The 27501-nt window shown below is 46.8% G+C and overlaps 1 protein-coding gene across 7 annotated transcripts in view; it reads right to left on the reverse strand.

Annotated features, from left to right (window-relative positions):
• hipk2 (homeodomain interacting protein kinase 2) overlaps positions 1-27227 on the reverse strand; it is a 200902-nt gene extending 173675 nt beyond the window's left edge. For 5 of the 7 annotated variants that reach the window (XM_052030923.1, XM_052030928.1, XM_052030925.1 and 2 more), the window contains exon 1: positions 26477-27196. In XM_052030923.1, coding sequence (XP_051886883.1) covers positions 26477-26528 — 52 coding nt within the window. In that variant the 5' untranslated portion in view covers positions 26529-27196. The other 2 variants (XM_052030921.1, XM_052030924.1) reach the window with 2 other exon arrangements.
• Between the last annotated feature and the right edge of the window lie 274 nt (positions 27228-27501).

Raw genomic sequence — 27501 nt, forward strand, 5'->3', positions numbered from 1 at the left:
TGTTCAGGCTCGAACTGAATACAATTCAGCCAGTGGTGGACAGTTTCCATGGGCAACTCTCTTCCTTTTCCTTGGCAATTATGTGCCTCAGTAGTTGAGCCTAGATGTCCCCCACAGCTTTGCTCTTCAAATGCATCAGAGTCTAATGACAAGAGACCAAAGGAGAGACTAAGCCCATTATCTTTTACAATCCGCAGTGGGATTTTGGAAAGTTTAGTGCTGGTGAACTTTGCCTGCTGTCCCACTGGGAATGATAGCATGAGGCACCTCCTCCTTTGCCTTTCCATGAAGGCTAACAGCAGACTGATGCCCCTTGCTTAGCCAGAACTTGGAGTCAGCAGCAGTGCAAGAGAGCCTCTGAGTTACAAAGCCCTCAGCTGTCAAAGAAAGGCTGCAGTCAGGCCAGTTTTAATGTAATCATTGTCGCACCATAACCAGCTCAAACCAGAAACATTCTCAGTTCTCCTTAAGTGATCTCAAGTGCTAACTAATTAACAAAAGGATATCCATCTTCATGGTTGTTACAGATAGAGATAAAATTGCTTTTTGACAAATGAGCTTCATTTCATAGAAGAAAAAAAATTTTAAAAAACTGCAGGGGTTGGAAACACGAAATAAAGAAGCAAAATGCTAGAAACACTCAGCAGGTCAGGCAGCATCTGCAGAGAGAGAAAGAGTTAATGCTTCAGGTTGAAGGCCCTTCAGCAGTCTTTGCTTCTGCTTCCCTTTTCACGGATGCTGCCTGACCCGCTGAGCGTTTCCAGCATTTGCTGCGCTTGTTTTGGGAGATATCCAAAATATTTCAGGATCCAATCAGTCATGAGAGAACATCAATAAAAGTAAGTCTCTAAAACACCCAACATCAAGAACATCGATTCACTGCCAGGAACCGATCCCCCGATGGTTAATCCCTTGCTCACCTCAAGAAACCAACCTTCACTAAAGTCAATATTGCTGTGGTCTGCTGACAAATGAACAATCCTTGTGCTCAGGAAGAAATGAGGGTGAGAGGGGTCAAGAGGAGGGTAATGGGTTGTGGGGGGGGGGGGGAAGCAAAGAGGCAAAGAAAGCTGTGCCCATGCCAAACCTGCATATGTGCGAGAGTACATGTATGTCAACATGTACTGACACGTGTTCATATCCATCCAGCAAAGCCTCATCTCCAGTCATCTTGGACCAAGGACCAGTTCGTAAAGCCTGTGTGGTAGCTGGTGTTCAATGGCTACCACATCTTAAAAGAAACCAGGCATGTTTCACTCCACCACACCAAGACCCAGAACGTCAGGATGTCATGGACAATCCCAGCAGCCACAGACCCAAACATTGTTCCGCTATGATATCCCGGGAACTTGGACACTTTCCCCTGAAGTGACAGACAATGAGCAGGAGATGACCGTTCAAAGAACAAGACAGTGTGTACACCTCCTTCTGGAAGTGGAGCGCCATGCTCACAAGGTAGACTTTGCCATCAGGGACAAGGTAGTCTGGTGTCTCGGCCACTCTCCCCGTGATACGTGAGCATCTCATGACTATCCACAATCTAAAATGGAACCAGCATATGACCCAACCCTGGAAGCTACAGATGAGAATTTGTACTTCAACCTTGGAAAAGAAAACTGTTTCACGTCCCAGAGGGAGACAAGCTGATTCTCCTGGGCAATATCAATACAAGGGTTGGTAAGGAGGCAACCTCTGGCAAGATGTGATGGGCAAGGAGGAAGTAGGGAGAGCTAACTTCAGAGTCCTCCTCCTGACACAATGCTCGGAGCATGGTCTCGTCATAACAAGCACCATTTCAGCAGAGATACAAACACAACTTCATGTAACAACAACCGTAATCCAGCCAGAGGTATCCATTAGGGTACGTCATCACCCGGATGAGAGGCCACAAGGACGTCCACGTGACCTGTACCGTGAAAGGTACATGATTATTGGACTGATCGCCACCTAATCCACTTTGCTACCTCCATCAACACTGGCAACTAAATCTGCTGTAAGAAAATGAATGATAAAGATCTCAAGGTTCTGTTACAGCATTTCAAGGAGGTAGTACTGAACCAACGGGGGCTGCAGGGTGGTCCACAAGCAGCCATCCTCAACCCCAAGGAGAAGCAAGAGGCTGCAGATGCTGGAATCTGGAGCAAAAAACGAGCCACTGGGGGAGCTCAGCGGGTCAGGCAACATCCGTAGAGGGAAAATGGACAGTCGACGTTTCGTTGGACCCTTCATCTGGACTCGTCTCAAGTTGGGACTCGTTTCAAGTTGAGACCCTTCATCTGTGCTCCACCTTTCGGGTCGAGACCCCTCATCTGGACTGATGAAGGGTCTCGACCTGAAACGTCAACTGTCCATTTCCCTCCACAGATCCTTCCTGACCCATTGAGTTTCTCCAACACCTTTTTTTGCTCGACTGCAATGGATTGCTCAAGAACAGAAGATCGTCAGACTAGTATCAACCCCGACTCGAAATTCCTCGATACCTCAGAGCACTCCAACCTAGCCTTTGACTCCCGTTGAGAACCAGTTACCTTTCCTACTCCTCGGAGTGTCCAATATCACCTTCCTTCAATTCCATTGCAGAACTGAGAGAGGGCTGGAAACTGGATGGTGCCCAAAATGGCACGTGAGCACAGTGTCGTGCAGCAGAAATGGCAGTTCTGTGCGAGGGTCTCCGGGAGCGAAATTCAATTGTGCTCGTGGCCCAGCATGGGGAGCAGGCTTTGAACACTTTGTATGAACAAAGGCCTGCCCTCCTCCAGCAAGGGGGTAGAAGGTCAGACGGAGATCGGGATTCAGGGTGGGGTGAACAGACGGATCAACAAGCCATCATGTCGCGTTCTGGGAATGGGTTGGGGTGGACAGCTGTTGGACCGGTAACCTGGTACCTCAAAAGCACACTGGCAGTGAGGAACAGGTGGAGGAGGGAGCAAAACCCAAGGGAATCATCGGAAGGGAGGATATTTTGGAAGGTATTGGACTCTCCGGCAGGGGTTGGCTTATGTTGGGGGCCCCCACCAATGACCAGTGCTGAAATAGGCCTCAATCCCCCCAGATGGGTCCTGCTTCCAGGTGTGGCCTGCACGATCCACAGGCCACGCATCATTGTTTGGTACAAGTGACATCAACATCAGCAAAGCGCACCATTTGACACGTGACAGAGTAGATTACGTGGTGGTCAGTCCAACAATCATCGGTACCCGTCACGATGCAGGGAATTTCGGATGCACGGAAAACAAAGGACCAAGAGCAGAAACTACTCAAAGGTGCTCCGTGATTGGGCTCATAAAATCTGTTCAAAAGGTGCAAATAAATTCCATGCGAAGAGAAGCTTGACATTTTATTAGAAGAGATGGATGTCACAATACCGACAGCAGCTCACCAAGATTTTGAAGTAGATCCAGTATAGAACAGTACAGCACAGGAACAGGCCCTTTGACCCACAATGTCTGTGCCAAATAGGAGGCCAAATTAAACCTAATCTCTTCTACTTACACGTGATCCATCTCCCTCCATTCCCTGTATATTGATGTGTCTATCTAAAAGCCTCTTAAACACCACTATCGTATCTGCTTCCACCACTACCCCTGGCAGCCCATTCCAGGCACCTTCCCCACCACTCTGTGGCCCCACACATCTCCTTTAAATTATCCCACTCTCATCTTGAATGCATGTCCTCTAGTATCTGACATTTCTACCCTGGGAAAAAAGATTCTGACTATCCACCCCATCTACGCCTCGTAAGATCTTCCGTCAGATCTCCCCTCAGCCTCCCACACTCCGGAGAAAACAACTCAAGTTTGGTCCAACCTCTCCTTATAGCTGATACCCTCGAATCCAGGCAGCATCCTGGTAAACCCCTTCCGCAACCTCTCCAAAGCCTCCACGTCCTTCCTGTAACGGGGCGACCAGAACTGCACTCATTCCGTAAACATTGTCCATAAAGGGAAGGCCAAGCAGTAGCAGGTTCCACCATTCCTTCGCAGTTGGACAGCAGTCAGAGCATTAAGTGTTAAGCTTCTGTACTCAATTCTACTGATCTCACAAATTCCGAAAAGCACACTTCCCTCATCCCACTGTCTTGCCGAGACAATCCAGTCTCAGCCTAATTGCCGGGCATTGCCCTTCTCTGGTTGGGCACCACCACCACTGTCATCTCAAGGGAATGAACAATAAATGCTGGCTTCGCCAGCAATACGCACATCTCATGATTTAATGTGTTGTGGGTTCAATCGCCGTACCGACAGCTGAACACGCATGATCACTGCTCCACAATGCACAGAGGGAGGGCACGGCCAGAGAGGAACAACTTGTTAAATTGCTGCACTGTCAATGAGAAGAATCTCCCCTAACATAGGAGTCGTGCTTGGATAGATAGGGGCTTTCAGAGCATACATCTGCGGCAATATCTACACTGTATAAGCAGGGTGGACATTAAACAGTCCAGCCAAAATACTGAGGAACAGCAATTTCTCCCTGAGGTACATACGTCCTATGGCCAACAGTAAAAATGGATCAACAGATCATTCATCTCATTGCTGTTATTGTGCTACATTTGTCTACAGAATAATACATGCTGTATTTTAAAATTATTCATTTGAGTTGAAGCCCTTTATGTGTCTCGGTTGAAACAATGGAAAACGTACAACCTGCCTTTATTTCTTTTTCTTCCTCTATATAACTGAAGCCAATTTACAAATCTGTCGTTATTTAGGTGAGACTAGATTATGGCAACCAATCTCTCTAATCCAGAACATTTAAATATAAACCACTGTTTTGTGTTACAGTGAAAATTTAGTTATTGAAACAGTTCAGGGAGCTGTTTCAATTATCGTAAGATCTGCTAATGTAATCCAGATTCCCTCTGTTGAAATGCTAAATTCAGAAAATGCAATACATTGGAGCTCCAGTTTTGTAATCCTAGTTTAATCTACGTACACATCAAGGAAAGCAGTGCTGTAATTGAGATTGCATTCACACAAATGGTGTGTACAGACTACAGAAACTCACCTATTTTCGCTAGGTCAAGTTTGCTTCAAGTGAGACCTTCTTGAAGTCTAAATCAGTGCAAAGACACAGTATTGCTTCCATACCCAGGGAAGCTGGTTGCCAGCTAAGGTACAAAAAAAAATTGTGGTTTAATCCACAAGGCCTCTCTAACCTCATGAGCTTTCTCATCTCACTGACTTCCATCGCTGCAGTCATCATTTATTTTCTCTTGGCCTACCAGCATTAACTCCATAAGCACCATCCCAGGCCCTGTAGCCAATTGCTACAAGCAAAGACCAAGACACTTCGTACCGTAAAATCAGTCAGCTTCTCCATCTAACGAGCACCCGCCAGCTTCAGACTTTAAAAATCCAAACTTGTTCCCACCACTTACTTCACCTCCTCTTCAGCCCTTTAGAGCTTTGACCATTTCTCCGTTGGTATCTTCGCTTAGCTTTCTGACTTGAACTGTGACAGGAGAGATTAAGTTGACTATGTCTAGACTCTCAAGCAGAGAAGAATGAGAGATGATCTCATTGAAAGCTCCAAAATTCTTCAAGGAACTGACATAATAGGTGCGGAGCTGATGCTTCCCCTGGCTGGTGTGTCTAGAACCAGGGGACACAGCCTCAAAATAAATAAGTACTATAAGTACGAGAGGACATGGCTTTCGGGTGAAAGGGGAAAGGTTTAGGGGGAACATTAGAGGGAACTTCTTCACTCAAAGAGTGGTGGGAGTGTGGAATGGGCTGCCATCTGATGTGGTAAATGCGGGCTCGCTCTTAACTTTTAAGAGTAAATTGGATAGATACATGAACGAGAGAGGTCTGGAGAGGTATGGGCTGGGAGCAGGTAAATGGGACTAGCAGAATAATGTTTCGGCACAGACTAGAAGGGCCAAATGGCCTGTTTTCTGTGCTGTAGTTTTCTATGGTTCTATAAAGGGGTCAACCATTAAAGAGAGAGAAGGTAATGAATTTTTGGAATTCTCCACACAAGAGGGCATTGGACGTTCATTTGCTGAGTATGTTTTAGACAGAGGTAGATAGATTTTGGGGTAATAAGGAAATCAAGGGACAATGGTTTGATGCTAGTAAATCGTGCTGACATAAAAAAATTGAATGGTGGAGTAGGTATGCGAGGCAGAATGGCCTACTCCTGCTTCTGTTTCTAGTTGCTATACTTTTATTAACCAGACTATTTATTTGCATACAGCAAAGTACAACATTGTTGTTACATTACTAGTAAATTCATATCCTGGAAACTCAGGTTCAAACCTCACCACAGCAGCTGAGGAAATTAGGTTCAGTTCACTCAGTAAATCTGGAATGAAAAGTTAGTTGCAGTAATGGTGACCATTGAACCACCAGCCTGGCACAAAGGCTCATTTGGTCTAATGTATTTTAGGGAAGGAAATCTGTCAGTCTCGCCCAGTCTACCCATGTGTGCGACTCTCCCTCGAAAATAGCACAGCAAACCGCTTACTTCAGGGACAATTAGTGATGAGTTGATCCTGTTAAATGATGTTCATATCCCGTGAGTAAATAATAAGATATCTTCATTAGTCACATGTACATCGAAACACACAGTGAAATGCATCTTTTGTGTAGAGTGTTCTGGGGGCAGCCCACAAGTGTCGCCACGCTTCCGGCACCAACGTAGCACGCCCACAACTTCCTAACCCGTACGTCTTTGGAATGTGGGAGGAAACCGGAGCACCTGGAGGAAACCCACGCAGTCATGGGGAGAACGTACAAACTCCTTACAGACAGTGGCGGGAATTGAACCTGGGTTGCTGGCGCTGTAATGGCGTTACGCTAACCGCTACACTACCGTGCCTGCCTAACCCTCAAACAGATTCATCTTCTGCTGAGTATTGAGTGTCAATGTTGTAATTTGGGTTCAGAACACAAGGGTGATGAGGGCAGCGTCCAATAGCATTTAACCAAAACCCTTTCACCTGCCCCATTCTCCTGCCAGAAAAGAAAGTGACTATAGTGCAGAGTTACATAGGGGCTAAAAGAACAAACAAACAAAAAGCATGTTGAATAACACACACAAAATGCTGGAGGAACTCAGCAGGTCAGGCAGCATCTATGGAGGGAAATAAACAGTCGACGTTTCGGATCGAGACGCTACATCAGTCAGGAGGGCAGTATCCAGAATAAGAAGGTGAGGGGGAAGGGGGAGGAGCACGAGCTGGCAGGTGATAGGTGAGTCCAGGTGAGAGGGGGGAGGTAGGCGGGTGGATGAAAGGGAGTGATGTGAGAAGCTAAGCGGTGATAAGTGTAAGAGGAAAAGGGCTGGAGGAGGAGGAATCCGGTAGGAGAGGACTATGGAGTAAGGAGGGAGGTGGGGAACCAGGGGGAGGTGATGGCAGGTCATGAGGGCCGGGGGAGGGGAAAAAGAAGGGGAGAGGGGCCCATGGGAATGAGGGAAAACAAAAGGGGGGGGGGGGAGAAAGAGGGGAGGGGTTACCAGAAGTCGGAGAAATCGATGTTGAGGCCGTCAGGTTGGAGACCCCCAAGGCGGGATATGAGGTGTTGTTCCTCCAACCTGCGCCCGGCCTCAACGTGGCAGTCGAGGAGGCGGTGGACAGACATGTCAGTGTGGGAGTGGGATGTGGAATTGAAGTGGGTGACCACCGGGAGGTTCTGGCTGTTGCGGCAGACGGAGCGAAGGTGCTCGACGAAGCGGTCACCCGATCTGCGTCAGGTCCCACCGATGTAGAGGAGGCCGCACCGGGAGCGCCGGATGCAATAAGTGACTCCCTCGGACTCACAGGTGAAGCGCTGCCTCACCTGGAAGGACAGTCTGGGGCACTGAATGGTGGTGAGGGAGGAGGTGTAGGGGCAGGTGTGGCCCTTAGCACGGTTGCAGGGGTACGTGCTGGAAGGGTGATCGGTGGGGGGGGACCAGCGGACAAGGGAGTCACGGAGAAAGCGATCCCTGAGGAAAGTGGAGGGGCTGGGGGGGGTTGGTGGGAAGATGCGCCTGGTGGTGGAATCCTGTCGGAGATGGCGGAAGTTGCGGGGAACGACGTATTGGATGCGGAGGCTCGTGGGGTGGTAGGTGAGGACCCCTGTCCCTTGTTATGTCGCGGGGGGAGGGAGTGAGGGCCGACGTGTGGGGAAAGTGGAGGAGATGTGGGTGAGGGCTGCACAGAGAGCAGTGGAAGGGAAACCCCGTTTACTGAGGAGAGAGGACATTCTCGAGATGCCCCGGAGTGGAGACTCTCATCCAGAGGAGAGATGTGGCAGAGGAAATGAGAGAGGGGAATAGCAGTCCTTGCAAGTGCAGGCTGGGAAGGCGTGTAGTCTAGGTAACTGTGGGAGGTCGGTGGTTTGTGAAAGAGTCGCTGGATAATCTGTCTCCGGAGATGGAGGACACAGAGATCAAGAAAGAGAGGTGTCGAAGATTGGACCAAATGAACCTGAGGGCAGGGTGGAAGTTGGAGGCAAAGTTGGTAAATTGACGAGCTCTGTGGTGGGTGCAGGAAGCAGCCCCAATGCAGTCGTCAATGTAGAGGAGAAAGAGTTGGGGATCGTTACCGGTGTAGGCTTGGAACATGGACTGTTCCACGTAGCCGACAAAGAGGCAGGCATAGCTGGGGCCCCAGGCGAGTGCCCGTGGCCACACCTTTGGTTTGAAGAAAGTGGGAGGAGCCAAAGAAGAAGTTGTGAGGGTGAGAACCAGTTCTGCCAGACGGAGGAGGGTGGCGGCGGTGGTGGTGGAGGGGAACGGTTGGGTCTGTTGTCCAGCGAAGAAGCAGAGAGGCCTGAGGCCTTCCTGATGAGGGATGGAAGTGTACAGGGACTCGACGTCCATGGTGAAAATGAAGCGGTCAGGCCAGGGAACCAGAAGTTGTTGAAGTGATGGAGAGTGTGTGAAGTGTCACGGATGTAGGTGGGAAGGGACTGGACCAAGGAGGACAAAATGGAGTTGAGATACGAAGACACGAGTTCAGTGGGGCAGGAGCAGGCAGAAATAATGGGCCTACCGGGGCAGTTGGGTTTGTGGATCTTGGGTAGGGTGTAGGAACGGGCCAGTGTGGGTAGGGAACTATGAGGTTGGAGGCTGTAGAGGGAGATCTCCAGAGGTGACGAAGTTGGTGATTGTGCAGGAGACAATGGCCTGATGCTCCAGTTGAGGGGGTAAGTAAGAGGAGGGTGTCCGAGAGCTATGTCTAGGCCTCGGCGAGGTAAAGGTCAGTCAGTACATTAAATAAGTTGTTGAGGTTGGAGTCTCCATGACGGCGATATCAATCACTGCCATAAAGTAACAAAGATGAACACTGGATTCCCCCACTGACAATACGGAGTCATACACTAATACAGCATAAAAATAGGCCCTTCGGCCCAACTGGTCCATGCTGACCAAGGTCCCATTTGCCCATGTTTGGTCCACATGCCTCTAAACCTTTCCCGTACCTGTCCAACTAACCTTTAAATGTTGTTACTGTACCTGCCTCAACCACTTCCTCTGGCAGCTCGTTCTACATGCACACTGCAAGAAGTTGCCCCTCGGGCCCCCTTTAAATCTTCCCCCCCCTCACCTTAAACCTATGCCCTCCAGGTTTTGATTCCCAAACCCTGCGGATAAAGCCTGTGTGCATTCACCCTCTCTGTGCCCCTCGTGATTTTGTATACCTCTGGAAGGTCACCCTTCAGTCACGTGCATTCCAAGACCTAGTGTGCCCAACTCCCTATAACTCAGGCCCTCGAGCCCTGGCAACATCCTCCCCAGTCATGGAATCGTACAGCAAGAAAACAGGCCCGTCGGCCCACATCCACGCTAACTGTTGCGCCCAGCCCCACTTATCCCATCCATACATCCATAGCCTTCTATGCCCTGGTGATTCAAGGACTTGTCTAGACACTTCCTAAATGTCGTGGGAGTATCTTCCTCCACCACCTCCTCAGGGAGTGTATTCCAGACTCCAACACTGTGTGTGTGAAAGAATTCTCCCTCAAAGATTCCCTCTAAAAACCTCCTCCCTCTCACCTTATACCTATGCCCTCTTGTTTTAGACATACCACAATGGGAAAAAGATTATTACTATCTATCTTTGCTAACCCTCTCGTAATATTGTATACTTCTATCAGGTCACCTCTCAGCCTCCTCTGCTCCAGGGAAGACAAACCCAGTCTATCTAATCTCTCCTAAATGATCCAGTCCCAATTCGAGATGTGCCCAGAGGGGCACGTCAAATCAAACAGGGATCCCAGGAAGGAATGAGTTGATGCCACCATGCAAAATGTCAACAGTGGACAGCAGATGGGAAAATCCGGATGCAGGAGACAAATTTTCCCCAAAGTATTTATGGAAAGCCTTTGGGAGCTGAGCTCGTCAGAATTGACAGGGTGAAACTGTCCTCTGTGTAGGGCCCACAAATAGAGAAATTGGGGTCCAACACAGATTAAACTGATTAAACAGATTAAACTGCTCTCACAGTAAGGACACAGTATGGCCCATGCGGGAAATGAAAGAAAGGCAGTCAGACTGGATGCCCTGCAGCTGATGTACACACCAAGCTCCCATAAACAGCAATGAGATAACAGCAGATAACCTGTTCTAGTGAAATAATGGAAAAGTACTGGCCAGGGTACTAATGCGAATACCCATTATGTGTTATCTGAGTAGTGCCGCAAGATTTTACGTCTATCCGAGAGATTAGGTATAAAGTGACACCAGACATTGAAGCATCCCCTCAGTAATCAAAAGAAGGGGCTGATAGTAGGGATAGAGGGAGGCTTCTGAAGCCAGGCTGAGGACTAGTCAGCTCTGGCTCCTGTTGTCTTGCCAAACCTCACAGCTTAGCTTTGACTGTCGCGTGACTAATTTTCATTTTACAGTCAGCACATAATCACGTCTTGGTCGTGCTTCCCTTGCACATTCACGGTGTGTCACACATGGATGAGAAAGTCAGCGAATGCTTGAGGACAAGGGAACAGGACGGTTGAGATAAAAAGGACTTTAACACCTTCCTCAGGGCAATGCATAGCATTTAATCTTTTCAACACGGTGATCTCATAAAGGCGGCTGCAATATAGAGTATTAACTTGACCAGTTAATCTTTAAACTCCCAGCAAATATTTACCAAGCAGGGATCTTGGTGAGCAGGTTAATGTCTGAATATAAAGTGGGCAATTTAAGCAGACGGCCTGTTGTTTCAAGTAAACAAAAAGTTTTTGAAGAAGGGCAACCTGAACTTGTTAACCAAGGAGATTCTCAGGAGCATTATCCATACATGGTACCAAGTCATGCAAGGGGACCTTCAGCAGGTGACAAGATACAGCCCAAAAGATCGTGGGCTAAAATGGAGGGGTGAGGAGGCAGTGGGAAAGAATTGCACCTTAAGGATTAAGAAGCCAAGGACAGTTGTTTGTGGAGCGGCAGGGACGTGCAACTGGCCAGAATGGAGAAGCTTAAGAGATACCAGTGGGTTACATAGGTGTTGGAAGTCAGAGGGAAGATGGGATGAGGAAATGGAGAGATTTGAAACATGGAAGGAGAAATTTAAGTGCAAGACACTGCCAACCTGGAAGGCCAAGCGGGTTAGCAAGGACGGATACGATGGGCAAGGAAGAGTCGGCTCACTGCAAGATGGGTTGCGAGATCCTGCATGGGCCAGCAGAGGGGGAAAATGGTGGGAGCAGAACTGGCAACTCGACTTCAGACCTCACTTCATTCAACAGGAGTGGCAGCAAGTCCGATTAAGCAGCCCTGAAACTCTTGCCAAGAGCTTTCTTACTGGGTAGCAGAAAGAAAGGGGAGAGAGGGAAACCCAGCTTAGGCATGGGACAAAGGTTCTGCTGCAACGTAGAGCAGTCGGACTATGAAGTCATTCAGAGCAAAGCTACGGCTGGTCTTTGGATGGCAGTATTGTTGGTGTCTGAAAACTAGATCCTTGCGGAATGCAAACTACTTGCTCTTCAGTCCATTCTGTGCTATTGCCCAGCAGCAATAATTTTACTTTATGTTTCCATTTGCTCAGCTTTTTAAACCCATGCTACACCTGACCCACATCCACAACCTGCCTTGGACCTGCCAGGCCTTTCAAAAGTGAAGTGTTCCATCCTATTGCAGTCATGTGGAATGAGGTCTCTATCTTTGTATCCGCATTCAAAGGAAATATCCTTCAGGGCTGACACTTATCCATGTTCTAAGCTTTACACAATCCCCAAGAGCTGTGACCAACCGCTGGCCACAAAAGATGAACCAGCGCAGGGAGGAAAGCTTTGATCGTCACACCTCCTTTGTAGTGTTACCTAAATACCTTCACTTTCTTGTTCATTTCCCCTCAACTCGGCAATGTCTCCTCTTCAAGTATTTATCCCTTTTCTTTCTCAGAGTCACTGTTGAATTGATTTCCAGCAGTCTTGCAAGCAGTTCACTCCAGATCTCGACAATCAAAGAAATTCTCATCTGTGTCCTCTGCTTACCGACCCTCCTCTTGCCCTTGTAAAAATTTCTCCTTATTCGTTCTATTGTGAACTCCTCAAACCACTGCAACACAGTTTTGTTTTAAAAACCTTTAGGCTCCTTTCCCAGCTTAAGTGAAGTCCCTAAATGTTTCCATGAGATGACTATGGTCAAAACAGTCCACTTATATCCCATACAAATGTGCATTCCACCCCCCCCCCCGCCACATATTAAGTGGGTTGCAACCAGATTCAAATCCAATCCCCTCACAATAACAGATTGACTCTGTGGTTAAGAAGGCATATGGTGTATTGTCCATCAATCGTGGAATTGAATTTAGGAGCCGAGAGGTAATGTTGCAGCTATATAGGACCCTGGTAAGACCCCACTTGGAGTACTGCGCTCAGTTCTGGTCGCCTCACTACAGGAAGGATGTGGAAGCCATAGAAAGGGTGCAGAGGAGATTTACGAGGATGTTGCCTGGAATGTGGAGCATGCCTTATGAAAGCAGGTTGAAGGAACTCGGCCTTTTCTCCTTGGAGCGACGGAGGATGAGGGGGGACCTGATAGAGGTATATAAAATGATGAGAGGCATTGATCGGGTGGATAGGCAGAGGCTTTTCCCCAGGGCTGAAATGGTGGCCACAAGAGGACATAGGTTTAAGATGCAGGGGAGTAGATATAGAGGAGACGTCAGGGGTAAGTTTTTTCACTCAGAGAGTGGTGAGTGTGTGGAATGGGCTGCCAGCAATGGTGGTGGAGGAGGATACGATAGGGTCTTTTAAGTAACTGTTAGATAGGTACATGGAGCTGAAAAAAATAGAGGGCTACGGGTAAGCCTAGTAATTTCTAGGGTAGGGACATGTTTGGCACAGCTTTGTGGGCTGAAGGGCCTGAATTGTGCTGTAGGTTTTTCTATAATAAAACCAGAAAAAGCTAGTAATACTCAGTAGGTCCGAAACATCTTTAGAGAGAGAAAAACAACTCTTAGTTCAAGTTGACGACCTTCCATCAGAACTGATGAAAGAGAGATGGAGATCCACTTGAGAGTGCAGAGAGAATTCCAGAATCTTGGCAATGTGACGGCACAACCATCAAGTAGTGAGACAATTTAAATTAAGGAACTGAAAGAAGGCAGAACTGAAGCAGCACAGCGATCTTGGATCACGTAGGGCTGTAGGAGATGACAAAAATGAAGGGGGCCAAGCCACGGAAAAGAAGAGTGATAATTTAAGAAAAAATTTCAGCTATGCCCCTTTGAGTTAAGGAAGGTCAACGAGTGCCCTCTAGTAAGCATGAGAGATCAATTCAGGCTCACGTTGGCTGTCTGGGCCCAAGACTATTCTGGCATGGCTTACAAAGAGTAAGCGGCTAGGTAAATGAAAGAAAGACGTATACCATTCCATCATCCCAAACAACTGAAAATACAAGTCGCTGCAGGATAGGAAGGCTTGCAGTGGGAGTGGCAAGAAAAATAGCTAAAGTAGGTTGCCTGCTTGGCTGAAGTTATCTGACCAACTCCCACTTCCAAGCACATCTCCCCAGTGCTCACCCGACCCTGCAGCTCATCCTCTCCCACAGCAAGTACAAATCAACAGGACCTTTCTTTCCACCCCCACAGGTGAGTAATTATAGATTGTCAAACAGGCGATTTTCCCAAATGAAAGTGCCTAAACAAATCGAAAGCAATGTAACAGTTTTATTTATTGAACCTATGGATTTATTTTTTTTTGGTCCTCGTGTTGCTTGCAGCAGTGCCCAGAAGATTTACCTTTAACTCTTGGAAAGTTCCAGGCCAAGCCTGGATGGATGGCAACCTGGATGTGGGGAAGATCCCAATCCACAGGTGTGGTCTGACTGGTACAACATACAAATGGAAGGGTGGGGGCAGGAACCTGAAAAGAAATCGAAGCTTCAGTATGTTTGAAGTGATACATGTGGATGAACTGCGAGGATGATAAAGAGGCTAGGTCAGGACAGCGTCATCCACTGACTGCTGGGTAAATGTGTTTGATTGGCAGCCAGCCAGTCTGATGGGCACACTGCAATGCCAGCTCTTTATACAGTATTATACAGTACAAAAGCAGGCCATTCCATTATTCACTGCTTATGCTCCGTGTACTGTCTCCAGCTTTATTTCATCAATTAGTAGGCTTACTGCATACTCTGCCTGCTCCATCATTCAATATTAATCCTGATCTTTTGCCTCACATTACTGCACTGCCCTCCTATCCCCAGATCTAAAAATCTGTCTGCCGTGAATATTCTCAGCAACCAAGCCTCCACAGCACACTCTATCACTAATTCTAAGAATTCACTTCTACCTGAATTTTTTTTTCCCTCATCTGTTTTGAAATGGCAACTCCTTATTTTAAAATAGAATTGTTTGGTTCTAGGTATCCCAGCCAGCAGAAACATCATGTCTGCATCTCCCCTGTCAATCTCTATAAGAACTCTGTACATTTCAACTCGATCCCCCCTCATTCTTCTAAACTCCAGAGAGTGCAGACGCAATCTGCTTAAATTGTCCTGACAAGACAAACCCACCAACCCAGGAACCAATCCTGTGAACCTTTGTTGAACTTAGGTAAGGAGACCAGACATGAACACTTTATTCCAGATGTGATCTCACCAGGGCCTTTTATAATAACTGAAGCAAGCCTTCTTCACATTTCTACTTAAATCTTGCAATAAACCATTTATCCTGTGTCTTTTTGCTCTGCCTACCCAACATCCCTTTAAATGCATACTTCAATCACTACTTATCACATACTCAATCACACAGTACTCAGTTCCCTACTCTAATCTCTACGGGTAATTAAATTCCTTGCTGAGTTTGTTGGTGGTGCCCCCTCCCCAGGCTTTGAACGGCCCCCCGGTGGAAACCACACACCTCCTCCAACTATCAAGCTCTCCATCAGATCAGTCCCCCCCAACAGACAGGAACAAATGCCTGTCTATTTGGAAGTCTCTTCACCTGAAAAATGAAAAGTACGGCAACTGCTCTGGACCATCGGAACCTGCAGAGGGTGTTAAAAACAGCCCAGTCCGTCACAGGGTCATCACTTCCTTCCACCCAGTCCATCTTCATGGTGCGTCGCATCAGGAAGTCTAACAGTATCGTCGAGGATGCCTGTCCCCCTGGCCATTCCCTCTTCTCTCTTTAACATTCTAGAAGATACAGAAGCTTGAAAGCTCAGGCAACCAGACTCGAGAACAGCTTCTTCCCCACTGCTATCGGACTCCTGAACCAATTACCTCCTTCCTGGTGGTGCTGCCACGTTCTCAAACCCTTAACTCTACCTCTTTTGTTAGTCACTATCATTTCTTTATGCACTACTTCAGTTTGCACTGCTATACTTTGTTTCATTCGTGCTCGTTGCCGTATTTATAGTTGCCATTTTTATTACCATGTTTACTGTTTACTCTGTGAGCTACACGCGAGCAAGGAATTTCATTGCACCATGGTGTATATGACAATAAACCAATCTAAACTAAACTAATCTTTGGATTTCTCATGTCAAGAGAGCAACGGAGGTTCAGGCAGTGAGAATAAATTTTTAGATATTAAGGGAATTACAGGAATCAAGGGATATGGGGGTAGTGAGGCAAATGATCAGGCTTAATATTGAATGGTGAATCAGTCACGGGGGCCAAATGCTTTACTGTTTCTTCTGCTGATAATTATACCTTATCCCATGTACAACTTCTACACACCTCCCTTGTTAAAGAAACAAACCTTGCAATGTGCGACTCCAAGGATGGTAGATCACTTACTGCAAAGGGAAAGAGCACAGCAATCAATTGCAAACTGATAGAGGGACAGCCAATCAGTCTTTGCTTCCCCCACAGTAGAGGCTTTATGTATTTGCAATCCCGCTGGTAGCAATTTCCAAGCAGAAATGCAAGGCAGACTCTGCAGCAGAAGGGCCTGCTGATCATCAGCTGTTACAAGAAGGAACAATTCATTTCCTTACTTCCAAAAATAAAGTGAATGCTTAGCCAAAGGGTCTGTACACACTGAATATTCAGCCGTACAACCAGTGGGCACAGATTCATTCTAAAGTTCAAAAGAATCTTTACTTTTCTCCTATCCTTTTCTTCCTTTCTGGAAGAAGATGGAAGTACATGCAACTCTCCGTTACCGCTCAAAGTCAGTACCAAGTCTGCACCTACCCATTGCCCAAGGTCAAATAGGAACGTGAAATCCTTCTCTCTCATCTGGAGTTAAGACACACACGCACGCACACAATGCCAGCAGCAGATTCTGCTAATATTTCACCCCACCCCACCACCTCTGCCCCTCCCCGCAGCTCTTGGAAGATGGGTAACTCTGACAAGACTGCTATTTATTGTCCATCCCCATTGACCCCAGAAGAGTTTACTTGAATTGCTGTCACTCATTTGGTGAAGGTGACCCACAAGGTTTCAGGATGTTGAGCCGTATGTTACGAAGGGTAGCAACAAAATGCTGGGACGCTACACCATGTTCCTCAACAACGAGGCTGACGGAGCTATCCCTTCAAATTAAATCTCTCTAAATTACTGAATAAAACAGTCTCGTAGGCTTAAATAACTGACTGCAGTGTAACTAGGGAACCAAGGTTTGAGTCAGGACCAGCTGACAGTAACATTAAGTTGACTGTACAGAGCATAACAGCTACCCAGTACAGGAGACTGCAATACAATCTAACATCAGGAAGGTTCACCACAGTACCATAATTAATGGCAAATTATAACAACAACTTGCATTTACGTTGCCTCTTTAATATATGTTCAGGATATAGCAGAGTCAATAAAGCTATATTTAACAATGACCCATATAAGGAGATGCAAAGAAAGGAGAAGGATTGTTGGTGAAAGGAGGTAGTTTGAGGGAGGAAAGAAGGTTGAGAGAGCTTCAGGAAAGCCTTTCTGTCGAGGCGGTTGAAAACACAGATGGGAAAAGAGCAGCATTTAAAAAGCAGGAATGCTCAGGAAGCCCGACCTGGAGCAGCTGAATGGGAATATGGTTGAGGGAAGAGGAGATGGGTCTCATGGGTACGGTTAACTGGAAGAGGCCGTGAGAGGAACAAAAAGTGGAACTAAAGATAGATGGAAGTTTCTCTCTCTATCTACTTCAGCAGAGTGAAATGTGATCAATGCTGGGGCGCCGCATGGTTGAGTAACGTACCACTCTGGCCCCTCCAACATGGACATTTCAGGCTGATATCCCTCCTCTGATGACCACTATAGCCAGCAAAGTGTATATCCATTCTATCTCTGCCTTAAATTACAAAGTACACACTCTAATCAAAGGCAAGGCACAGCCAACCCTTGCATTTCTTTTGGACTACCACTCTTCCTTGTTTTACTTAATGTAAATATTAGGTTTCCGTTTTGGTGAGTGATTAACCCCTTCTGTCCAAACATGGTATCAAGCCATCCCAAGACAGGGTAGTAAGCAGTGGGGTCCTCAGTAAGGAGCCCTCCCATCTGTCCTGACTCAGATGAACAAGTCACCAATGTAGTGATAACAAAGAGATCCCTACATGGCCCAGTTGGTGAGCATACAGTTCTGTGTGGTACCGTGCTCTAGGTTTGATGAATTCTGATACATAGAATTTACCACTACATTGTCTCAAAATTGCACTGCAAAAGTCAATCCTACTTGATGAATATTTATACCATTATCACTTAATACCGATCATCTGATCATTATCACATCCCTGTTAGTGGGATTCTGCTGTGTGCAATTAACTGCCGCCCACACAGACTTTACTTCTGAAGTAATCCATTGGCTGTAAAGTCCTTTTGAGGTTCTTAAGCTGGTGAGCATCGTTACAGGTCCTCCCCAGGTTACGACAAGGTTCTGCCCCTGTGGACTATTTGTAACCTGAACAACTCGCAAGTTGGAAAAGCGGCTGCGAACCGAGTTCCCACACGTGGCAGAAGATGTCTGCAGCCCCGCAGCAGCCGGCAAATCCATCCCGCTGGTCTCCCAAATGTTTGTTCATACGTACAAGCTCTACACAAGTTGGGCATTCATAAGGTGTGGAGGACCTGTATTTAAATGCAACTTTTTTTTCTTTCAGACACCTTGGTGATACGTGGACTAGTGGTTGTAAAGGTAAATGAAGTGATCATGGGTATCACCCCATCCCGGGGATTGGGAACCCAAACTGGCAAGTGTTTCTGGGACTAGGACAATCCTGATGCTTGCAACTCCCTTGTAACACACAGGGACACTGCAGCATTTCTCTTCCACTGTCGGGCTGAAAACTGTACAAAAATAAAATTCAGTTCCAGCTGGTGCACTGAAGCAAGAGCCAGGAGGACACCTCCAACCAACAATATTATCAGTTCTGCTGTCCTGCTTCTCCTCCCTCTCCCAAAGCCCCTCCGGTGCTGGTCTCCATATTTCTCAGTCCCCCAAACCACACTTCAAATCTGCACTCTGTAGTTACCTTTCCAAACTATCTCCACCATGCTCCAATTCTCTGAACTTCACCTTTAGGCACCTCGGCTCATCATTTTCCCAGGTTTTGACGATAAAATTTTCAACGCAGCACGCCTTGAGAGGTATCCCTGGGCACAACAGCTGCAACTTGGCGTGTTTATCCCAAAACCATTTGTCTCTTTGCCCCTCGTCTTTTTTGCTTTTAATTACCATTCTGTCAGTAGCCCTTCAGAGTCGATACATCTCCCACAACGGAAGATCCCTTACTCCCAGTGGAAAATGGCAGCGGAAAATAAATAAGGTTCGACAAGCCAGATGCAATGAGCAGTATACAACCAGCAGTCACATTCTCCAGATAGGCAGGTAGGCCACCAAGGAGTAACATGAGCAGAAATTTCTTCAGTCAAAGGGTGGTGAACTTTTTGCATTCTCTGCTCTGGAAGCCTGTGGCAGATCCATCGTTAAGTTCACTCAGAAACAAGAATCAACAGATATAGGGATACCGCAGGAAGACGGAACTGAAGCAGAAGATCAACCATGACTGACGGCGGAGAAAAATCCAAGAGTATTTTGGCCTACTCCTGCTCATAATCCTCATCTCCTCGGATCTTGACCCAGGCTTAGCTCAGACATTAGTGCTCTCAGTCCCAAGACTGAAGGTCGCTGGTTCCAGCCCTGTGCCCACGATTTAATAACACAATCCAAGCAGTCACTGCAGTGCAATGGAGCAATTCTCTTTCAGATGAAACATTAAAACCTTAAAGTGGATATAAAAGATCACACTGGAAGGCAAGGGAGTTCAGGCCAAGGTATAACACCAACAACCATTCATGGGCTATTCTCCTTGCTACTGCTTTCAGTGAAGCCAAACTGTGCATAAATTGGCTGCTGCAAGCACAATATTGCAAGAGTGACCATACTTTCAAAGCAATTCAGTGGTTGAATAGAATCTACCAACTTCCTGCATTTGCAAAACTTGTTAAATAAATACCAATTATTTCTTCCATTTCACAGACAGTGAACATATGAACAGTAACCGAGGGTCTGTGCGCATGTTAACATTTACAGAAGGGTCTGTGAACATAATATATTTACAGAGAAGTCTTAAAAGTTTTTTCTAATCTTTACTTGGAGTTCCCCACAGAGAAAAGTTTGAAAACCAACCAAAGTACCTTGGTAGCTGTGGCAGAATCATATTGTCACTGAGATTAACCCATTTACTGATCATGCAAATGAATTGATTCCCCACCACCCTGCCCCCCCCCCCCCCACCAACTCTGTCGGCTTTAAGTTGGCATTTTGGTTCAGCAGAGCCAAGTTATTCCCGGAGGGGTTCGGCACGACTCAGTCACATTCTGCTTCTTCACTGTGTTTCCCCTTCCTACAACACCACTAACTAAACACTATTATTTTTCCTTAGCAAGTTTTGCCTTTGTGAGAGTAGAAATTTGTATTACATTGAAAAATCCAACAGTAACTGGGAACAAAATGGTAGATCCCATCACAGTGATTATAAAGCAAATGTTAAAGCGCAGGAGGTCCTTTGGCCCATTGGGTCCTTACTGGCTGTCAGAGCTATCTTCCAAGTCCCATTTCCCGTATTTTCTCCAGAACCCTGAAAGTTATTCCCTCTCAAGTGCCTGTTAAAAAAAATCCCTTCTGAGATCCCTGACTGATTCAGTTTCCACAGCTTCTCTAGGGAGTAGGATCTGGATTTTTACTGCTCTCTGCTTTTAAAAAAAACACATTACTGTTTTATGAACCTCAGAAGCATTAATACGCTCCAAGGTCCGTCCCCCCCCGTACAAGTTCATAGCTCCCTGAAAACATAGGGGTAGTTAAGAAGGCATTTAGCTTGCCTTGCCTTTGTAGGCAGGGGTAGAGAGTTGGGGCATCATGCTGCAGCTGTGCAAGACATTGGTTAGGCCCCAGTTCTAGTCACCACACTATAGAAAAGATGTACAAGCTCTTTCTAGCAGAAGAGATTCACCAGTATGTTGCCTGGAGTGGAAGGCTTTAGTTACGAGGAGAGATTGGATAGACTGGGATTGTTCTCACTGGAGCTCAGGAGGCTGAGGGGCGACCTTATAGAGGTTTATAAAATTATGAGCAGCACAGTTCTGAGACTGGGATCAGGGCGAGGACAATCCTGGATGTTTGCAACTCCTTGAATAATGAGGGCCTTTTCCCAAGGGTAAGGGAGGACCTAGGTTTAAGGTGAGAGGGGAGGTATCTCAAGGAGATCTGAGGGGTAAGTTTTCTTTGCACAGAGGGCAGTAGGTACATGGAGCAAGTTGCCAGAGGAGATGGTAGAGGCAGGTACAATCACGGTGGTTAAAAGCCATTTGGACAAGTTCCTGGATAGGAAAGGAATAGGAGATGGGCCAAATGCAGGAGAATGTGATTAGCATAGATAGACATCTCATGAAGGAGGCAGGCCAAAGGGTCTGTTTCTGTGCTCTACGACTCCACGTTCCTTACACCCCACTGTGTATCTTTTACCCAGAATCTTACATTCTGAACCACCCACTATTAGGAACAGATATATAAATCCTCTATTTACCCGATCTAACCCAGGCAAAACCTTGCCAACCTCCACCAAATCTCCTCTCAACCCCTGTTGATGCAGGGAGATCAATCTCAGCTTCTCCAATCTAACCCGGCAGCTGAAATCCCTTTCTGCACTCTCTCTGAGACCTTCACATCCTTCCCAAGGTTAGGTGACTAGATCTGGGTGCATTATCCCAGTTGTAACCTCACCAGCATTTCATATGGGCTCAATAAAACTATGCTGGTATTTTGCTTTCCGCCTTAATTTATGAAGCCCGGGATTCCATATAGTTTACTAACCACTCTCTTAACATGCCTGGCCATTGTCAAAGCTTTACGTGCATCTGCACCCAGAGGTCCCCATGTTGCACACCCTTTAGAACTGCACCATTTTATCCAAATTGGTTATCTTTTTTCTTTCTGCTTAAGCCCATCTCTCCACACTTCTCCAGTTTCATCTACCACTTCCCTGCCCACTTGGCCAGGCTAGCTATGCTCTCTGGCAGTCCATAGGACATAGGAGCAAAATTAGACCATTCGGCCCATCGAGTCTGCTCTACCATTTGATCATGGCTGATTTATTTTTCCCTCTCAACCCCATTCTCCTGCCTTCTCCCCGTAACGTTTGACACCCTTACTAATCAAGAACCTATCAACCTCTGCTTTAAATGCTTTGGCCTCCACAGCCGTCTGTGGCAATGAATTCCACAGATTCACCACCCTCTGGCTGAAGAAATTCCTCCTCATCTCTGTTCTAAAGGGACGTCCTTCTATTCTGAGGCTGTGCCCTCTGGTCCTAGACTCTCCCACTACTGGAAACATCCTCTCCACATCCACTCTATCCAGGCCTTTCAATATTCGGTAGGTTTCAATGAGATCCCCCCCCTCATCCTTCTTAACTCCAGTGAGTACAGGCCCAGAGCCATCAAACGCGCCTCAAACATTAACCCTTTCATTCCCTGGATCATTCTCATTAACCTCCTCTGCACCATCTCCAACACCAGCACATCCTTCCGTAGGTATGGGGCCCAAAACTGCTCACAATACTCCAAATGTGGTCTGACCAATGCCTTATAAAGCCTCAGCATTACATCCTTTTATATTCTAGTCCTCTTGAAATGAATGTGAACATTGCATTTGCCTTCCTTACTACCAACTCAACCTGCAAGTTAACCTTTAGGGAATCCTGCACTAGGACTCCCAAGTCCCTTTGTACCTGCAATTTCTGAATTTGCCCCCCATTTAGAAAATAATCTACACCTTTATTCCTTCTACCAAATTGCACGACCGTACACTTCCCTACGCTGTATTCCATCTGCCACTTCTCTGCCCATTCTCCCAAGTCTTTCTGCAGACTCCCTGCTTCCTCAACCCTACCTGCCCCTCCACCTATCTTTGTATCATCCGCAAACTTGGCCACAAAGCCCTCAATTCTGTCATCCAGATCATTAATATATAATGTGAAAAGTAGCAGACCCAACACCAACCCCTGCGGAACACCACTAGTCACCAGGAGCCAACCAGAAAAGGCCCCCTTTATTCCCACACTTTGCCTTCTGCCAGTCAGCCAATCTTCTACCCATGCTGGTACCTTTCCTGTAATACCGTGGGCTTTTATCTTGTTTCACAGCCTCACGTGCAGCACCTTGTCCGAGTCCGTTATTGTTCTACTCATCGTGTACCTCACCTCACACCAACTTTTGTCTCATCCACACATTTGGAAATTTTACTTCCTACACCGATGCCCATTTCATTAATACATATTAAGAAAATGCAGTCACTCCCTGCACTGACCCTAGGGAACACCATCATCTCCCCTCCTTCAGACTGAAAGACTTTTGCTTTCTGTGTTAACTTACTGCATATGCTGCTCCCAATGCTTTAACCCCATGGACATCCGATTCTTAAACAGTATTCTGTATGGGATTCAATCAAATTCCTTCCAAAAATCAACATGGTCAACATTTACTGCATTCCCTTTAATGTTACCTCATCAAAAAATTTCAATCGATATGGTCAAACGCTACTTGCCCTTTTCCAAAATCCTGACTTCTCTCCTTTATTTATTTAAACATGCAAGTATCTGTATATTTTTACCCTGACTTTCATCCCAAAACTCAGATCAAACTGCATGGCCCTTTATAGAGAGGTGCGTGTCCGTACGTTGCCTCCCTCTGGACCCCTGCCACCACTCCTGTATCTAAGAAGATTGGAAGCTTCTGCAACCTCCAACAGCTGCTCCCCTATCAATCCTAGAGTCATCCCATCTGGATCTGGTGACTTGTCAGAGCAGAGTCAGCCTTTCTAATACCTCCTCCTCATCAATTTTCATCCTGTCCATTATCGCTGCTATCTCCTCTTTACTAAGATTGTGATAGCCTCAGTAAAGACTAATAAAATCACCTCCAGTATACAGTTATACTTTCTTCCTCTGAATTCTCTACATGGTCTCCTTTATCTTAATATGTCCCACCATTCTCTTGTTACTCACATTATTTGCATGAATACGGAAGACTTTTGGATTCTTTCTGTTAACTACCATTTTCCTATGGTGCTCTCTCTTTGCTCGTCTTATTTTCCTTTCCACTTCCTCGGTCAGCCTCCTAAGTGCAGCTTGGTTCTCTCTGAAGTAATGCTAATGTGTTTCACACCCCTTCATTTCTGAGCATCATCTCATCAATTTGATCTGTTGTTCAGGGAACTTAAGGTTCCCTCAGCTCACCTTCTTCTGTGAATTCACCAGCGTATACCCGAAAAAGGTCATCAGCCATTGCCTCATTACAGTTTCACTGACCAATATCTGGTTTCACTCATAATAAAAGCAGTGAAGCCTCCACAGATCTGTGGAGGGAGAAACAGAGTTAACACTTCAACCTGAAACATTGACCCTGTTTCTCTTCCCACACGTGCTCCCTAACCTGGTGAGCATCTCCAGCATTCTGTTTCTGCAGTTCTTTTGCTTTCGATTTTGGTTTCAGTTTATCCTAGCCAGATCCCCTTCTCATACCATTGGTCAACCCCTCTAGTACAGAAGTCCGTCGTTAGATTTCTCCTTGACGCTTGCTATTAACCCGATGATCTACTGATCCCGTGCTCGCCTAGCCAACTCTTCCTCCACCCTTCTCCTGCATCTTCTTGTACCGGCTAGCTCCCCCTCTTTCTTTCAATCCAGGTGAAGGGTCTCAACCCGAAACGTTGACTGTCCATTTCTCTCCACGGATGCTGCCTGACCCGCTGAGTTCCTCCAGCTTTTTGGGTGTCGCTCCAGATTCCAGCATCTGTAGTCTCTTGCGTCTTGACCTAATTATCGTGGTTCCCCAAGTGCCCGCCTGCTGATACTTTAGCCCACCTCACTTCCCGGAATCAGATCCTTCCTCACTGGCCTGGAAGCACATTGAAGGAGGAAGCTCCTCCCTTCTTTCTCCCTTTAACATTATACCAATTAATACCGAAACCCCCTTCCCGGATCATCTCCAGTTGTTGAGCACCCCTTTAATATTTCTTCAGATTTGATTCCCCATCACCTTCTCACTATTTAGTCAGTTGTTGCAAGCTCACTTCAATTCAGATGTTGGCAACCTGAAACACAAGCAGAAAATGCTGGAAGAAGACTCAATAGGTCAGGTAAGCATCTGCGGAGAGTCAAACAGCCAACGTTTTGGGTCTACGAACCCTTCATTGGAACCAGCAGACGGGAAACATTCTCCAGTCCACAGATGCTGCCTGACCTGCAGTGTGTTTCCAAACATTTTCTGTTTTTATTTTTACATTTTAAAAAAACTGCAATAGAATTTACAAGCAAAAAAACAGGTAGAAATTTGCAATGGTCTATTTGTTGCTCTAACAAGGCAGAACGTTATACTTTCCTCTAAATTTTGACAGCTACAATAAACAGTTGCATCGGGACAAATGCTGAGAAATACACCACATTTGCTCGCGAGGATAAGACTTGGGCTAAAATGCGGGGACAACCGCAGTAATAAATCACAAGAAATAAAGGACCCCCTCCCCCTCCGTCCACACAGAGTCCAGCCGCCCGATACCTCACATCGAGCCGGGCATCGAAACCACGGTACGTTTGGTCGGCAGGGGGCGGGAGAGAGCAGGTTTCAGAGAGGAGGCGATGATTTGAGAGCCCAGAGTTTTGCGTGCATGGGCTAATGCCCCCTTATCCCAATGCAATGAAATTCCCAACAAACTGCTCCATTTAAAAGGCACGCGAGCAGATTCGCCTGTGCTAAAGAAAAACCACACACACACACACACACACAGAGCCAAAAGACCGGGGCTTTGCAACAAAAGGAGAAAGCATTTCTGAGTACTTTCCTTCTATAGCGCCCTTTAAGACATTCCTTTGTCTCCCCGTGTTTAATCCAAGCTCCGCTATCAGCAGAAAATCCTTCCAACTATTCACCCGTAAATCAATGGGACTTTCACACGCACGCAAAGTTTTCTCACTTGTTATTCGCTCGGTGAATCGGCTGTGAAATTAATCATTTCAGCAATCTCCTCTCGTTTTTCTCTGATTGAGAAAGAGGTGGATTCATGCGAAACACAGAAGTCCTTTCCCCCCCCCCCCAACACACAAAAAAATTAAAAGGGTGGGTGGAAAGAAGCAAACTATCCGCAAGCTGGCATTTGCTGGTTTTATTTTTAATTCCCCACCACCACCATCATCCCCACACCCCCCCCCCCCAAAAAAATCCATCAGGCTGGCGATCCGAAGTAATCGTATCCCCGCTGCCAGACTCTAAATCGTTCAACAATAACAGGCAGGCTCCGTGTGAAATGCCCAGTGTCAGTGCCCCCCCCGCCGATCCCAGTGAAATCTCCCCTCGGATTCCGCACTCAGGCCGATCGAGGCTGCAGCGCAGGATCTGGGAAGCTCGACCCCCCCCCCCCCTCAATCCTTCACAATGAACCACCACCCCTCGCCCAGCACAGACCGACCCCCCCCCCCCGACACACACACACACACACACTCACACACACACCACCCCATCACTCCCCACTATCAACCTGCCCCTAGAAACAATAACGCCAGAGGTGTGTGTGTGTGTTAATTTCCAGTCTTACCTTGGTACATTGGGGCCATCGGTGCGATGCTGTGTGCTATGCATGGCAGCATACAAAGCCAGTTTCCTTGCTAAACACCGTGTCGATCTGCCATATTGTGCTGGATTAATTCGGTGTGCAAATCCCCGGCTGCATCGCTCCTTCGATTCATATAGAGAGGGAGAGAGGGAGAGGGAGAGAGAGACATCGAGGGGGGGGAAAGAACTCTTTCAAAATCGGTCACTGAACGCTCTTCTTTCATAGAAGGTTCTCTCTCCCTCCCCCTCTCTCCCTCCAAGTGCAAGATAGCGGAGACCCTGCGAGAATCCAGTTCGAGTCCCACATGCGGATCTGATACTTGGCGTCTCAATATTATAAATATATTTTGTTATTTTTTTTAAACTGAGCCAAATTACGTTCTTGTTTTTACCTTCTGGACAACATGTCTGTGAGGTTTCTGCAAAGTTACAAAGCAGAAACCAGAGAGCCGGAGAGACATCAACTGCCTATACAGTCGATCTCTCCCGAAAATAAACCCTGCAGAGAGAGAGAGAGAGAGACTGAACAACTTTGCTTCACAGACGCCAACTCTCTTTGCAATGAGTTTCGGAAGGCCTCCGTTTGCTTGGAGTGGGGTGAGGGAGGGGGAGGGAGGGAGGAGGTGCGGGGGGCGTTGGGCTGTGATCACTGCGGTGGGCGAAGTCGACCAAAGAGATCTCCAGCACTGAAAATGAAAGGAGGAATTACTTCTGCGCCGCGCTCTCCTTTCGACTGCTCCAGGCTGGAGTCTACAGTGACGCAGGGAGAGATACAACGAATGGTAGTGGGGATGAGCCGGAGAGCGAGTGATGCTTGCCCATCCAAATTGGCACTTTAACTCCTTGTTTGCTGGTCTATCAAAGGGAATAATTTGATTCTGTTTATTGTAATCTGCCCATCATTTAATTGCTCAATATTTAATCCCTTGAGGAATTTCACTGAAATACTTGATTTGCGCTTGGTATCGATGAGAGTTTGTTGGACATTGTTCGGCTGCTGCGTTTCCG

Source organism: Pristis pectinata, chromosome 15 (assembly GCF_009764475.1).
Source record: "Pristis pectinata isolate sPriPec2 chromosome 15, sPriPec2.1.pri, whole genome shotgun sequence".
In the NCBI taxonomy this organism is placed as follows: Eukaryota; Metazoa; Chordata; class Chondrichthyes; order Rhinopristiformes; family Pristidae; genus Pristis; species Pristis pectinata.